General features: G+C 26.2%; 1 protein-coding gene across 1 annotated transcript in view; it reads left to right on the forward strand.

Annotated features, from left to right (window-relative positions):
- The window catches only part of LOC108752507 (protein takeout-like), a 9,566-nt gene extending 8,190 nt beyond the window's left edge, over positions 1-1,376 (forward strand). Inside the window, exons 4-6 of the mRNA XM_018493353.1 lie at positions 112-245; positions 560-709; positions 1,075-1,376. Coding sequence (XP_018348855.1) covers positions 112-245; positions 560-709; positions 1,075-1,223 — 433 coding nt within the window. The 3' untranslated portion in view covers positions 1,224-1,376. The remainder of the gene's footprint in view (positions 1-111; positions 246-559; positions 710-1,074) is intronic.
- The last annotated feature ends 14,739 nt before the right edge of the window (positions 1,377-16,115 follow it).

Consider the following 16,115-nt stretch of genomic DNA (forward strand, 5'->3'; position numbering starts at 1 on the left):
TACACACACACATTGATTATACATATATATTGATATACATATAATTTCAAAATAACAGATTATATAATTTGTACTAACAACCAGCAATATATTAATCATTATTTTTTTTAGGATAGACTGGAACAATTTAATATTTAGATCCGAGTCTTTTAATACTCAGGTGGACTTTATTGCCGATTACAAACTTGAAGGCAAAATTCTATTACTACCAATCCGAGGAGAAGGCAAATGCAACATCTCTATGCGTAAATATTATAATGTATTCTCGTAATTGTTTGAAGTGTTGCATTATTATTTACAATTTAAATCTAAACGATCTATAATTTGTATCATGAATTTCAGAATAGAATTTTCTTTATAACTTCTTATGTATAATTTGTTTATGTGTGCAATTTAATATACATTTCATACATGTATCATGATTCTTCTCAAATTTTTTCTTACAATGACACTTATGATATAATAGATTTTATCATAAGTTTTGTTGCAAATTATAGATCATCTACAAACAACTTTAACAGTACATTTTTTTTGCTAAGCCGATTCATTTTCATTTTAGATGATTTAAGGACAAAACACGAAACGCATTATGAAAAGTTTGAAAAGGATGGAGATATTTATATGAGAGCGACGAAGTATATTGTCAAATTTTTACCTAATCATGTAACCCTACAATTCGGTAATCTCTTTAATGGAGATTCCATTTTAGGTATTAAATCTTATTTAATCAATATCTCGGTAACATTATTGATATTATTTTGTTGCAAATACATAAAAATTGATCGTAGATTTATAATTTATAATACATCATATAGATTTTACATAAGTGTACCAATATTTTTATACAAAGTCAATAACCGTATCTATTTTTTAACTTTTAATTCAAAAATACAAGAAAAAGATTTAAATATAAAAAGATATAAATATGTTTTTGAGCTTTATATTTAAAAAATATATTAATTTCTTAATGTTTTACTATTAATTTATTCCTTGACATTTAAAATTAATTTAAAAAGATGATAAACGTATTTGTTTAATATATGCTTGTATTAATGTTTCCATACCTGATTACAGGTGAACAAATGAATAGATTCCTTAATCAGAATTCGGATTTAATTTTTAAGGAACTTGAAGCACCTTATGAAGAAACTTTTGGTTTGGTCTTCACTAAAATCACCAATGATATTTTTACCCGCGTGCCAATGAATAAGATTTTTAAGTAGATAATAGTATAATTTTTTATTGTTATTCGCATTATTTCTTTTTAGTATAATAATTACTTGTGAAGCAATTAGATAAAAGAGTATACTAACATATGAAAATTATAACATTTGAAAAATCAGACTGCATACATATATCTATAAAATATATATTGAAACACACACACACACACACACACACACACACACACGTGTAAAATTACAAATAAAATTCCATCTTATAATCTAATATAAATTACAGATCTAAACTTTAATATGCTATATAATATATCTATAAGACAAAGTACAATACGTGTAATAAGTACACAAAAGATTGCTTTGAAATGTAACAAACAAAATTCCTGACAATCGTCGCAATCATACTGAATAATTATGTCATAAGCAAAAAATGACACGTTAATTTTTGTTACATGTCATTTGTAAATAAAGACAATTTGGATAAAACGAAATGATAAGATCGTTTTAAAACGTTTAAAGATGAGTCGACTATCCTTATCTCTCTTGACCGTGAATAAATAATCATAAACGGCATGTAACAAAAATTAAAATATTGTCTCACTTATAACATCATTCAGTATAACCGCAGAGACCTGGGGCCTTAAAAAGCACTTTCGATCATAATTGGAAATGACTACTATATTATATATAGTATTATATATAGTAATAGCTTTAAATCTATATAATAAATTAACGTTATTTGTCATTGTTTTAAAATGACATCTTTTATAATATTTTATTGTCGAAATGACGTTAAATAACATTCGCTTGCTACCTAAGAAATTATATTTTTTTTTACTCAATTATCATTAATTATTTATTTTCCTTTCAATATAGTTGTTTTAAATACTTTTTATTATCTTAATAATAAAAATTTTTAATTTATATCTTCAAAATAATCTCACTTTTTACTACGTTGTTCTTTAATTATTTCCGTACTTAAAACAGGTATACTATGTTGATCAGTGTTAGGTGCATACTAAATAATTTTCCTAATAATACAATTTATTAACAGATTAAAGACATAGATAAATTTTATAACAAATTATATTATTAGGAAAATTATCCAGTATGTATATTCGAGTATATACTTGAGCTTATAAATTATAAAGTTTAACAATTTTTTTAATTTTATATCTGATTTACTGATTACAATACTGCTATCTAATTGTTCTTATTTAACGAATAATTTTATTCAATACATTTCTTTTGTACTTTTATATGACTTTAAACATTTTTATAACATTAATTTTAATTTATACTTTAATTTAATTACTTGTCTATTATGAATATATGAAAGCTTTGATTAAATCTAGATGGAACGATTAAATCTAGATGGCATGATTTGATATTATGTTAATCTCAAAATGATGACGTCTTTGACATTTTATTGTCAAATAATGTTAGCTTGCTACATAAGAAACTGTATTTTAATAACTTTCTTTTATTACTGGTATTTTCGTTAATACATTTGTCTTAAATATTTTAATAAATCATATATTAAATATGTATTTACACTTGTTCAGACAAGATTAAATTTTTTAAATGATCATCAGCTCTTATTATTAGATGACATTGCATAAAACTAACAGAAGATATCAATGGACAATAATTACATTTTAGTTTATCTGGATACAGAAATATGCCTCCGTAGGATTTTTTGAAGAAGTACCCTCTTAGTGCTTTCTCGTACGTTTAAATATAGAAAGATAGAGTAATTGCAAAAATATTAGAGTTCTATGAATTGCTTGTTGTTTTTTGTAAATTAAATATATATATGTACAATATTAATTAAACAAGTAAGATCAATTAAACATATGTGTAATATATATCTCAACATTAATTCTAAATACTAAAGGTTAGAGCCAATAAGAATAAACACAGAATGATCGTATGTGTATAAAATTCTTTTACTAATTCTAGAACAGACATTTTGACCCCTCGCTTTGGGTTTCCTTTAATGTATTACCAGAGAGAAATCTGAGAGAGGATGTAAGGATTTTTTTCCGCAAAATGCCGCCGCGCACTACTGCTCTCTCTGAAAAAATGGATGTAAACTATACAACAATATCCATCTTTTTTGTGGTGCTCCTGATGGAAATAAATCGCTAAAATATCTAAAATCTATCAAATTAATATATTCAGGTTTCTCTCTGCCTGTAATTACAGTCAGATGTTATATAATATTTAAGATCGTCTTAAATACAGTTTAAAAATGTCATGAACCAATCAGAAAGCCATATTAGGACATTACTTAAGATGGTCTTAAAATAAGAACTGACTATGAATACCGACCTTAATGCTTATTGCATTGGATATGATGAGAGATCAACGACAAGCGATATCCAATAAAAACTCTGTTTAATTGTATCATCACGTGTAAAAAAGCAGAGCTTTCATACAATTCAAAACTAAAAAATGCTGTTCAAAATATAATAAAATTATATTATAGGAGCATATATAATTAACAAAATTTAGTAATGCGAGATTATACGAAAACGTCGAAAATACATACAATAACACAATTTTTTCTAAACCAATATTTAATGAAATATTAATAAGCACGGAATGAAATACTAACAACAATTAGATCATATTTACTATTAATTATTAACTTATAAAACTTATTAATATCGCGATAAAAAGTCATTAATATATTTATGACAGCACTTTTATCGCGTTCAAGATAACCATCCCAATAATTTGATCAAGGTTTGATTCTACGTCAAATTCACAAGATTCATTCGCAAAGAAAAGTTAAGCGACCCAAACACTAGAGGTCTTGTTACAGGAGAGTATGAATTCCTAATTTTCCAGACCGCTTACGATAAGAAACAAAAAAAGCGATAAAAATTGTATGCTAAAATATACTACTAAATTAATTTTGCAACTTGACTTTAAAATAATAAAATAAAGCAATAATTGTCATCATTGACTCATTGACAAAATTATTACTTCCTGTAATTGTAGACGAGAAAACCCGATTAATTCCGATCCTGTACAAGAATCTCCAACAGGACATGAAACTAGAATGGATTTTACGGAAAGCGATGAGGAATAATTTTCCATGATGAAAATAATTTCGACTTTCCATCGGTACTAAATAAACCACGCATTCACTAGCATTCATCTGAAGCGATGAGACTTTCGTACATAATAAATTAAGATATACTATTAACATATACTTGTAATACTGTAATGTTAAAAATATAAATATCAAAAAGTAAGCAAGAAGTTAATATTTAATCATTGCCTCAATCAAAGCTCCAATCTTTACTGATTTATTTAATAAATTAAATACAAAGAAAAATTGACGATTATTCTAAATTCAAATTTTTAATTAAAAGTCACTCAAAATTATTACTTTTTAATATTCAAAATAAAATCTAAATTTAAAAAAGTTTTCAATATTTATCAAACTCGTTAAATCAATAAACAGTTTTTGTTATAATATGTTTCGTCGATTTCGTGTAATTTACAATAAAGCAACAAATTTGATTTACTACGACAAGATAAATGCTGTCTGTACTCAATAGATATACACAATTTACGGATATATAAACGTTCCAATAAATGTATAATTTATTAGTAATTATTGCGCAAATTATAAAAGTAAACATGATAACATTTACCTGGACATAGTTTACATAAATTTTATATACGCGTACCTAATACTATTATACATATATTTATTTTCAATAAAATTAATTACAGTATTAACGCGTTACATATATTATATATGTATAGAATTTTATAAGAAATTAAGTTTAATTTCAGGGGAGCTAAAATTTTTATGAAATTTATAATTATATATAATTTGGTTTATTTTCATATTTGATAATTGGAACGGAATAATAATTAAATAAAATTTAAAATTAATTAATAATTTTATTTAATTTTTAATTCCACCTTTTCAATTATCAAGTACAAATGATGTCTATGTATCCCTACCTACATATTAGATAATTCACTGGTTAGATTTATTATGTAACATTTTTTAGTTTAATTATTTTTTTATTTTTAAAATAAAATTTAATTACCCGATCGTAAAATTTATTTAAGTAACATTTTATTTGTAATAATTCAATTTTTTAATTAAAAATGGTTGTGTATTCCTACCTATTCATACTTATTGTCTCTATCTACACAATCTATACCTATCCATACTTGTCCTACCTATCCATATTTTCATTTATTCGTACCTAATCACATCCGTATATTCCTATCTATATTACTTCATTAATACATGATGTGTAATAACACCGCAAATATAATACATTAATATGGCTGTGTTCAGCAGAGAAAACAGTTTTGAAAATGTTATAAATTTCTTCAATACAATTGGTTCCAATTCTTACTTTTGGTTCTTTATGGATTTAAATATATAAATCATATTGAAGAATTTACAATAATTGCAAAGCTGCTTTCTCTGCTGAATGCAGCAGGTAATGCCTAACCTAATGTCGCATACTGATAAATTTAACGGAATAACCTAATCACGATCATATTGTACTAAATAAATACATAATAAATGATAATAATAATTAAAACAAACTTTCAATATTTAAAATACAAAAAAAATACCAAATAACAAGGTTACGAAAGTCAGCGCGAATAATCAAGCGCAAGTTTTGTAGATTTTTTTTTCTACAAAACTTGCGCTTATTTATCCGCACTGACTCTCATTAGCGCTGTTATTTATTGATTATTTTTATATATTTTTAAATAAACAATTTAAAAAAATATATAAGAACTCGCAATTTACGAGCAAGTTACCCTCCCGAATATTTAGTTTATACACTAATAAACAAAAAATTTGTTCAACTAACTACACACTATTAGTTGTTTGTAGATTTGGTTAATTCAACAAATTTTATTTAATTAAATTTAACCGTAGTCTGCTTAACATTGAACAGTTTGTTAAGCAGACTACGGTTAAATTCGATTAAATAAAATTTAATGAAATAATCAAATCTGCAAACAATTAAATGTGTTTAGTTTATTAAACAAATTTTTTTTCTCAGTGTACATGTTCCTTTTAAAACTTTAATTGGTGTTACACAATCTACTACGTTTAGATTCTTCTTTCTTCTGGCCAGATTAAACTCACCTTTTGTTACTCCTGGCCAATATTCTGACTTCATACGCCAGAAATCGGCAACAATGAGAAATACTCTTTTTTGCTGCCGACTGCTGCTGACTAAGCCAGCAATAAGCGTAAGACCTTACGCTTATGTATGATACGCGAAACACAAACGCGTCGCGAAGAGGCCATCATGTCAATAAAATTGACTAAATTGTAACATGAATAATTATCAATAATAATAATTCTATTAATCATTTATACAATAAATATCGCGTTTATTCTAAATTAAAAAGATAAATATTCGACTAAAAATAAATCTAAATTTAAAAAATCTTTAAGTTAATAACGTTTTTGTTTCAAAAGTCCCGAATATTATGAAACTAGATTAAATTTTTTAATCATTACTATATAAAGAATAAAACTTTAATTTAAAAAAAAATTGAAAATTACTAAATTGATTACCATTCGATAAAATTCAAGGCCCGTATATATTTTTAATGATTCAAACGATTCGTTGCTAAATCTCATCTCAAAGCATGCGGAGATGAGAAATTCAGATACATGATGCAAGATCCAAAAAGGAATAATTTTCCTTCATACACATAAAAAAATATGCAAGTAATAATTACTCATTTCAAAAATTCGTATATCCACAAATTTATCATACATTCATGAGAAGCATTAAATTTATACAAAATTGAAAATATATTTTGAATCCTAGTAAAAAAAAGATTAACACTTCAAATTTATTAAATTAAAACAAATTCGATCTGCTTATTATAAAAAGTTCGTTTCTTCGATCAATTTTATAATATTCTTTAAAAGAAAATTAATTCTGGTTTTAAATAAATAATAAGTTTTTCTAAAATTTTGTAATAAGTATATTTTAAGATTATTATAAAAAAAATATCCTTTGTTAAAAATAACCGTTACTTAAAAGAAAGAAAATAAATTGAGTAACCACTTTTTTTAGCAATAGATTGATATTTTTCTGTGTGCATTAATAAACATATCTCTAAACGTATTCTATAAATTACTAGAATCATTTTTTTGTATAATTTATTATTTCAAAGTTAAGCATTTTAAGTGACGCAATATTTTGAACCTGATTTTAAAATAATTATGAGATAAAATTCTTCTATTTCTTGACAAAATATATATAGTATTGGATCTTACATCATGTTATTATTTTAACTAATGTAAAATCCAGTTATTACGAATGGATAAGTTATAAAATCTTAGGCTAAAGTTGGTGCACATTGAGATAAATAGCAAAAATTAATAATCGTAAAATGTCTTTTATAAAAAAGCGAGATTAATCAATTGTATGATAAAAACGCTATATTAAAATATTTGTTATTTTATTAGTAATGTATATAAATAATCGTATACAAATAAGTGTAAAACGTACAAGGAATATATCTTAGAAAACAATATGTAATATATCTATATGTATATGCATATATATTGTTTTTCCGCACCAACTTATATAAAATATAATCCTAAATAAATATTTGAAAATAGAATAGGTAGAAAAAATAATAAAACAATATTTATTATATTGTAACAAACACTTTTCAATATTATGATATTTAGAGACAACAATTTCATTTACTCTATTTATATTTTATATATTTTTTTTTTATTTTTTAATTTTCATGTATTTAAAAAATACAAATATTTTATTATCTTTTATTTTAATGTGATATTATAAATTTTACAGTGCATGTACAATAAATTCTACAAAAAGAAACATTCAGGATTAAATTTATCCTAATCTGTTCTAATTTATCCATTTTAAGGCAACGGATGTATGGAATGCTATACATATATTTATACAAGTATATTTTTATTAAATTGATGCATATATGCATCTAGATATATAGTATATTAATAAAATTATCATACATCCGTTTTCCTTAATAAAAACATTAATTCATCACTCACCAATTTGATACGCAACAGCGGAGTTATATCTGGAACGTCGCTACGATGATTCTGTAACAAAAAGAATATAAAATCTAAATTAAAACAGAGCAGGAAAAATCAATCAATTTAAAAAAATATTTACTAAACGTAATTCTCTAGAAAATAATCATATAATTTTCAAAATATATAATTTTTATAAGCATTGAATTTTTTAATTTACCATTCAGTTAGATATTTATAAAAATAATTATATATCCGAAAAAATAGTTGTATAATAGATATAACATATATAATTATATATAAATTATATATCAATTTTACATATAAATATATACAATTTTATATAATTTTATATAGCTATATATAATTATATATGAAACATTTTTTCCGGGCATTTTTTAAAAAAAATCTTATAAATACGTCTCAAAATAACGTTCTTAAAAATACGTCAAAATATATAATAAACGACCAGTAACGAGCACATTCAGATCTTAGATTAAAATATATTTAAAATAAGAAATAATTTTATTTATTATTGTTGAAAATAGATATTTATAAAATTTTAAAATAATTTTAAGACAATTCTTTATTTCTAATTATCTTTTTCTCTAATTATTTTTAAGTCATTGTCAAAATAAAGCGAATAAATAAAAAAAAGATATTGATTTTACAATAGCAAAAAATGATATTTACCGCAAGGTTGCTCCGCTGATGCTCGATGTCTCTCCTAGACCTCCTCCTCCTCTCAGAATAGGGTTGACATCCTCTCACACAAGACACTCGCGTAAAACACTCGCGTAAAACACTCGCGAATAATGCACAAAAAAATTTATTAAATTATTAAATTATATAAATTGTGAAAGCAGGAATTTTATTGTTATTTGCACTTGTTATTCATATTAACGTTGCTTTTTTGTGCGTGCCGCTCTTCTTCACATTTCTTTTTGAATATTATAATCACAAAAATGCTGGATATAATACGAAATGTTGTATTTTATAAATATTCACATGATACGATTACTAGTATCAAGTATGATTAATTATTCATAAAGTATATACAACGTTTCGTATTATATTTGGCATTACATTCTTCGCGATGAGATTTCAAAAAGTAATGTGAAAGAGCCGCACGCGACACGTCTACCTGCTTGTACGAATCTCGGTAATAATAACTGCGCGGTAACTAATGTAACTACGCGTAAAGGTAACCTGTGACGCGCCGCTCCGTGCCACCCCGTGCCACCCCGTGCCATCCCCACTCCAAGGCCGCCAACCGTCGAAATATTAACGCACATTACAAAGTAAAATAATATATCCTTTAATATATTTTTAATATTCTCCGATTAATAAAACAATTTCTTATATGTATCTAGCTTTAGCGGCGCAAGTAGTTTAATGTGATATCATAATTATATTGTGATATACCGAGCAACATATTATATTTAACGTTCATTTTATATTTTTAAATATTTCGTATCAATTACAATGTACTGACAAAAGGTAAGAAGTAAAAAGAAATTTTTACTAGCGTGATTTTTCTTACATAATTGCTCACGAAATACTTTTGAATCCCAACATTATATACTCAATTTTTATTGCTCTTTTTTGTGATTTACAATTAAATAAAGATTAACAATATGTCATATATCCTTTACATGAAGATAAATGCAAAAATTTATTTTAAATTATAAAACAATTTCGACTAAATAAAATAATACGTATAAATAGCATACACATACATTTAGAGATATGTAATTTAAATAATATAATATAATGTAATAAATTATATAATTTACTTTTTCCGTATTAAGAATGCGGAGTAACACGAAAATAATAGAATTATACGATTCAAAATGATAAAAAGCCACAATTTAAAATATCTAACAATAAGAATCTCATTTTTACATGTAAGAACACATGAAATATTCACAAGCTGTGTATGTGCGTAATGAATCTAAGAAATAAAGCAAAAACTGTGCAACAAAACTTATTATAACTCTTACTACATTCCTTAGTTTAGGCAATCTCATGTAATTCGCGTTCGTAGATATCTAATTTTCACCGGGCGCCATTCAAATATCCAATTATTGCGTATGAAAAATATTCACGATTTATTCATTTATTCATATTTTGACAAACGAATATCATCGTACATTTCGCGCTTAACTTTGTGGTATCTCTAACATTTGTTAAATCTTATATTATTTACGCGGTTCTTGTAAACGTAATCAGTAATTGTTTGCGTAAGTGGATTTTTGATATTCCAACATTATGTCTAAATTTTTATTATTCTTTTAAATAATTCTTTTTAAATAATTCACTTAAATAAAGGTTGATAATATTTTATACATCCTTTATATAAAGATACATGCAAATTTTCTTAATATTGCGAAACAATTTGCGCTAATACAACTTTGACTAAACGTATTAAATATCTTGTTAATCATTATTTAATTTTTCAGCTAAAAATTAATTTATAATTAATTTATAAATTAATTAAAAAATTTTTTTTTGACATTACCATTGCTGCAATTATTCTGCGTTTCAAAAATTCTTTAAACTTTTGTACGTATAATGCCGATCATGGCTCGGTAAAATGACTATTATAACTTATTTAAAACAAAAAATATAAAATAAGTTTCAAAAGCTTATTTAAAATATAAAATCATAAGAATCAGTAAAAAACTTATAATTTATTTAAAATATAAAATAAGATTCTGGAAACTTATTTAAAACAATAAATAAGAAATATGTATATGTAATATAATTCATGTTAGAAAAATATATGTACAATTTAATTAATATGTACTATATTTAAATATGTTGATAACAAAGCTGAAACTTAATAAGTACTTCAAATTTATGGATACTCGAAAAATTTAAAGACAATAAGATTACAGTGTAAAATTTTCAAAAAATCAAGAGATTAAAATACATATACACGAATCAACACACACACACACACACACGTCAAATTACGAATAAAATGCTATCTTGAGAATCACAGATCTAAACTTTAACGCGCTAATAAGACAATTAAAGTACAATATGTGTGATAAAAGATTGGCTGTGAAATGTAACGAACAAGAAATTCCGCGTAAAAATATCTTTTAGAATGAAGTAAACATTTCTCAGAAATAAAGGCAACGCTCGTTTGATTTGAACGGGATATGGCGTAGATAGGTATGTGCGCGCGGCGCGGCTGTTGTCCTCGTGACACGAAGCAAGGTCGTCGCACAGGTCGCGCTATCATTATTCGTACGGCACGACGCGAGCGAGACGGTAGTGGCACGTGTCGCTCTGCATGCCATTGTCTCAAGACGCAATTATACCGAAATCTAGCGATTACCGACTGGCGAGATTGATTCACAAGTGCGATTAAAGACTTCGAAGTGTAGTTATTGTTCCACAACTCGGTTAACTCATAACCGAGATTCAACTTATTCATTGTCTCTTTCCAATTTTAGAATTGGAAAAAGATGACAACCGAGTTGAATCTCGATTAAGAGTTAATCATGAGTTGTGAAACTGAGCCTTACAAGCGAATCGACAGCCGCACATTTGTCGAAACAATTTCTCACGCTTCTCCGTTGGGCAAATTCGATAGAGATTTGGTAATTATAAATTACTTTAATCGTGTCTAATAAATGATAATGACAGGCGATACTTGTCTCTTCAAGACAATTAGATAATTAAGACAAACGTAACGCCTTATATTCTGAATTATTTTCCAATCTAAATTTTCTTCGTTGTTTCGGGAAGCAAAATGGGGAACACGGAATAAATACGCGAGTCGTTCAATAACGCAAATATTAGAGCAAATATACCAATCGTTTGTTAATTCATGTATGTACTTTAAGTATCATTTAATCTATACATTCGAAATGCGTTACTCAAAAGTCATTAAATTTATTGGATTGTATATTTTTGAATAATCCACCATGTGTAATCAACAAATTTATATTGACTAAATTCACATCATACCTGACATAAAAGTGAAATTGTCGACGTCACTTCTGAATTAGTCGTTATTCCGCGTGTCGCAAGAACAAACGCGTCTCTGAATCGAGCAGTGTCACAAAGCACTTCAATTAGTAAGTACATTGTCAATTTGATGTCTAATCACATTTTAGAAGCCGATTACGTAAATTTACTCATCGAATTGTTAATACGCGCATTTCGCGAAATTCATTCCATCGAAATTCGTTGCGCGAGTAACAGAAAAAACGATGACCATAATCCGTATTTTTGGATATTATATTCCATGAATATTTGTTACTTGATATATATTTGCATTGCAATATAGATAAATAAACACAAAAGCATATAATTCATTATTCAAAATGCGGAAAGTAGAAGCATCAAATATGATAGCGTCGCGACAGTATAGAGTATAGATGATCATACTATAGTTGACGTTGGCGCGTGAAGTTGGCCACATTTTCGAATCGCTTTGTCGTTCAACCGTCAACGTTCGTCCGCCGTTCGTCTAATTCGCGAAACGTCACTAGTGTCGTATCATTTCCTGCGATCGTATCGTGTACCTGCCCATACCGATATAGAATATTACGTCTATGAATCTGCTGCATTGATGTTTTAGCTCGGTGTAATTTAAAGTGCATCGCGTTTAATTAATTAACATCGGGGGTGCCGTACAAAGTGCCGCGTTACATTTCGGTGATGCATGGCGAATTGTGGTTAATCGCGTTTTCGCGAATGTGTGTATGAGAGTGCTATAGAAGAACAAGAGAAGAGAAGAGGAGACTTGGGGAGACATCAGACGATGGTGAAACAGCGTTGAGTGAGTAATATTTATTACATTTGCTACTTGATATTAATGATAATTCTTCCCCTGCGATGATCAAGCATTTGATATGCTATAAATGCGTATATATATTTTAATATTCACTGCCGGTACTAAAAATTTAATTGTATACGTAACGTATAACTACTACAGATTTTCTATACTGGGTATTAAAGATTGAAATACAGCTTATATGCAAACTCGTGTAACAATACATGCATATGTACATTGTTTTTAAAATATAATTTAATACAATATTTAATATTATTTAATAAATTATAATTTAATAAAAATATAATTTAATAAAATATTTGATATTTGTACACAAAGTATTTTGTCTTGATAAATGTGTGTGATAATTATTTAAATTACTTATATAAATTTGAGATTTTTTTTATCAAACTGCATATATGTATAAAAGTTTATTTTTAACCAAATTTTGTTTTGGAAATTTATATAATTCTTTTATTAATCATAACTTATTAAAGAATCTTAGAAAGATTAAATGCACATAAAAATTGCTTTAGAAATATTACTTATTATTTTTGTGGATATTTTATTTGAATATTTAATTTCATTTTTGATATATTTATATTTTACAGTTCAATGTATGAATTATATAACGCTATCGTTTTGGGTTCTTTTTATTTTTTTTTATTTTATTCTTGAGAAATAATAGATTCATGAAAATTACTCGCTTGTATGTATAATGTATGAATTATATATTATTTTTCTATCTCTTTTTTTACATGGTAAGAAAGAACGCATTGTAAGTAGTTGCGAGTAAATGCTTTATCGACAAGTAAAATTCCATATTATTAGTGAGAGCAACTTGCAATAGATAGTGCCACTTGTTCATGGCAGAAACGTTTATCGTATGTTATTTAAAAGTTGTTAAAAAATTATTCAAAACTTTTTGTTAATAGCTATAATTGCACATAAATGACAAAATTTAATAAAAATATAAATGGATTATATTAATTATTGATTAAAGAAAATATTTAAAAAATATGTCTATATTTTTTCTGAAAAATATTATTATTTAAAAGATGCCAATAGTTAGTATTTAATGTATGACAAAATTTGCACATTATATATCAGTTAACAAAAAATTTTATAATAAAATAATGTAAAATAAGAAATAAGTAAGAGTAAAAGACAAATAAGAAATATATTTTCAGATTATCACAACCTCAGCAGATTTGTAAAAGTAAAGTGCACTGCTAGCGATAGTAAAAATTGCTTTATAAATCGAAATCTGTAACGAATAAAATATATAAAAATAGCAAGTATTCTTAGCTATTGTTATAATTATTTTTTTCATAATTAAATTATGATTCTCACGATTTGCTAGTGATGCATTTATTTCTATAAGTCTGCAATTTTATGACAATCTATATATTTGTTATTGTTTTTTATTTGGATAATATTTCGATATCGAGATTAAAACAAAGTCCGTTTTTAATGTAGATACATTTTTCTTTAAAAAATTAATTTTTTTCATTTTGCAAAAATAATTTTCTGTCTACAATAAAAATATATATTAATATACTTATTTTATATATATGAAAATTTTCTTATAGTGCATTTTTATATTCAAAATTGTCATTATTAAGAAGTGCTCTTACATCGATCGAAAGGTTATCGATCTGCCAACTAAATTTTTAAATAAGTTATAGATTAATTAATAAATTATCGACAGAATACATTAATTCACTATTAAATAGATTTTATATATTTTATTCGTACAAATTTATATTTATATTTCATTCAAGAAATTTAACTCAGGCAAAGGAAACTAATTAAAATATCACATATAAATTTTTAAAAAATATATATTTTATAATATTAATTAATATAAAAATCAGTTTCATTGCTCGCAAAGATAATCAGATTGTCTTGTTTGTCCGTATTAAACAAGTTTTCGATACGAAATTATACGTGACAAGTGCTGAATAATACTGCGAATAAATATCTTAATTTTGTCATTACTACAAAATGCCTGATCAATATAGTGATTTCTTATCCTTCTTTATCTCGCCTTTGGTGCTATGCTTATTGTGAGCTCGTTCCTGCCTTTGCAACTGCAAATTGAGCAATTCACATGCCGAATCGGTAATGAGCTCATCCGACGTCCGATTTTTCCATTCGGTCCATTTTACCGGCGACAACGGGTCTTTCTTTGGTAACGCCCGCTTTTTCCTCGCATCCTTCTCTCTTTTTCTCTCTCCATTCCGTTTCATATTTTTTTTCAATCTTCTTACTCCACGGGTGGCGTTAACCAAGAGAAACATCAAAAATTACTTTGCAGACATCGCCTTATTTATATATATATAAGAAATAGTGACATGAGATTACTTTGTATTTGCGCGAAAAATATTTTAATTTAATTAAAATAGCAATTTGAAAATTACAAACATATACAAACATATTGCGCTTTATTGAAAAATTGTTTTTAATATCTATTTATTTATTTGAATTATATTTTCACTGTTTTAATAGTAAAATCCCTTCTGACTTATCTCTAAATTTTTAAAAGGATGATTAAATTTTTCTGATTGGAAATTCTTCGCGATCTTCTCCTTGATTTAGAATGGATTCATGCTAAATTATTTATGCACGCATCGCCAATGTAGTAATACGGAAAGACGCTAATAGTAACCGCCTCGTCGTTATCATCGCAATCGTACTTAGCGATGACGATTTCGCAATGCGCCGCCACGGAAGGCCAGCAACAAACGATTGTCTGCCGCTCTGCAGGCAAAACGCAGGTGTTTTCCGACGTAGCATGCAAGGCTGCGAATATATTTCTATGCGCGATTTATTTCTTACAAGGACATACTTACTTAGGCTAGATCGCCTAAAGATGGGATCAAGTTCGCGACACGTGTTAGATTAAGTGTTGCAGAATCAAAAATAGAAACGTTTGAGATTATGGTTCTCCTCGATAGTTTTCTATAAATTCATTAGACAACTTCGGAAATTTTTTGACTCCTAACATAAAAGTTAAACATTAAAGGAGCAATGATAACCTAATTTCTCAAGTTAAATAACATTTTATTGTTTGTGTATATATATA

This window comes from Trachymyrmex septentrionalis, unplaced genomic scaffold (genome assembly GCF_001594115.1).
Source record: "Trachymyrmex septentrionalis isolate Tsep2-gDNA-1 unplaced genomic scaffold, Tsep1.0 scaffold60, whole genome shotgun sequence".
NCBI classification, from domain to species: domain Eukaryota; kingdom Metazoa; phylum Arthropoda; class Insecta; order Hymenoptera; family Formicidae; genus Trachymyrmex; species Trachymyrmex septentrionalis.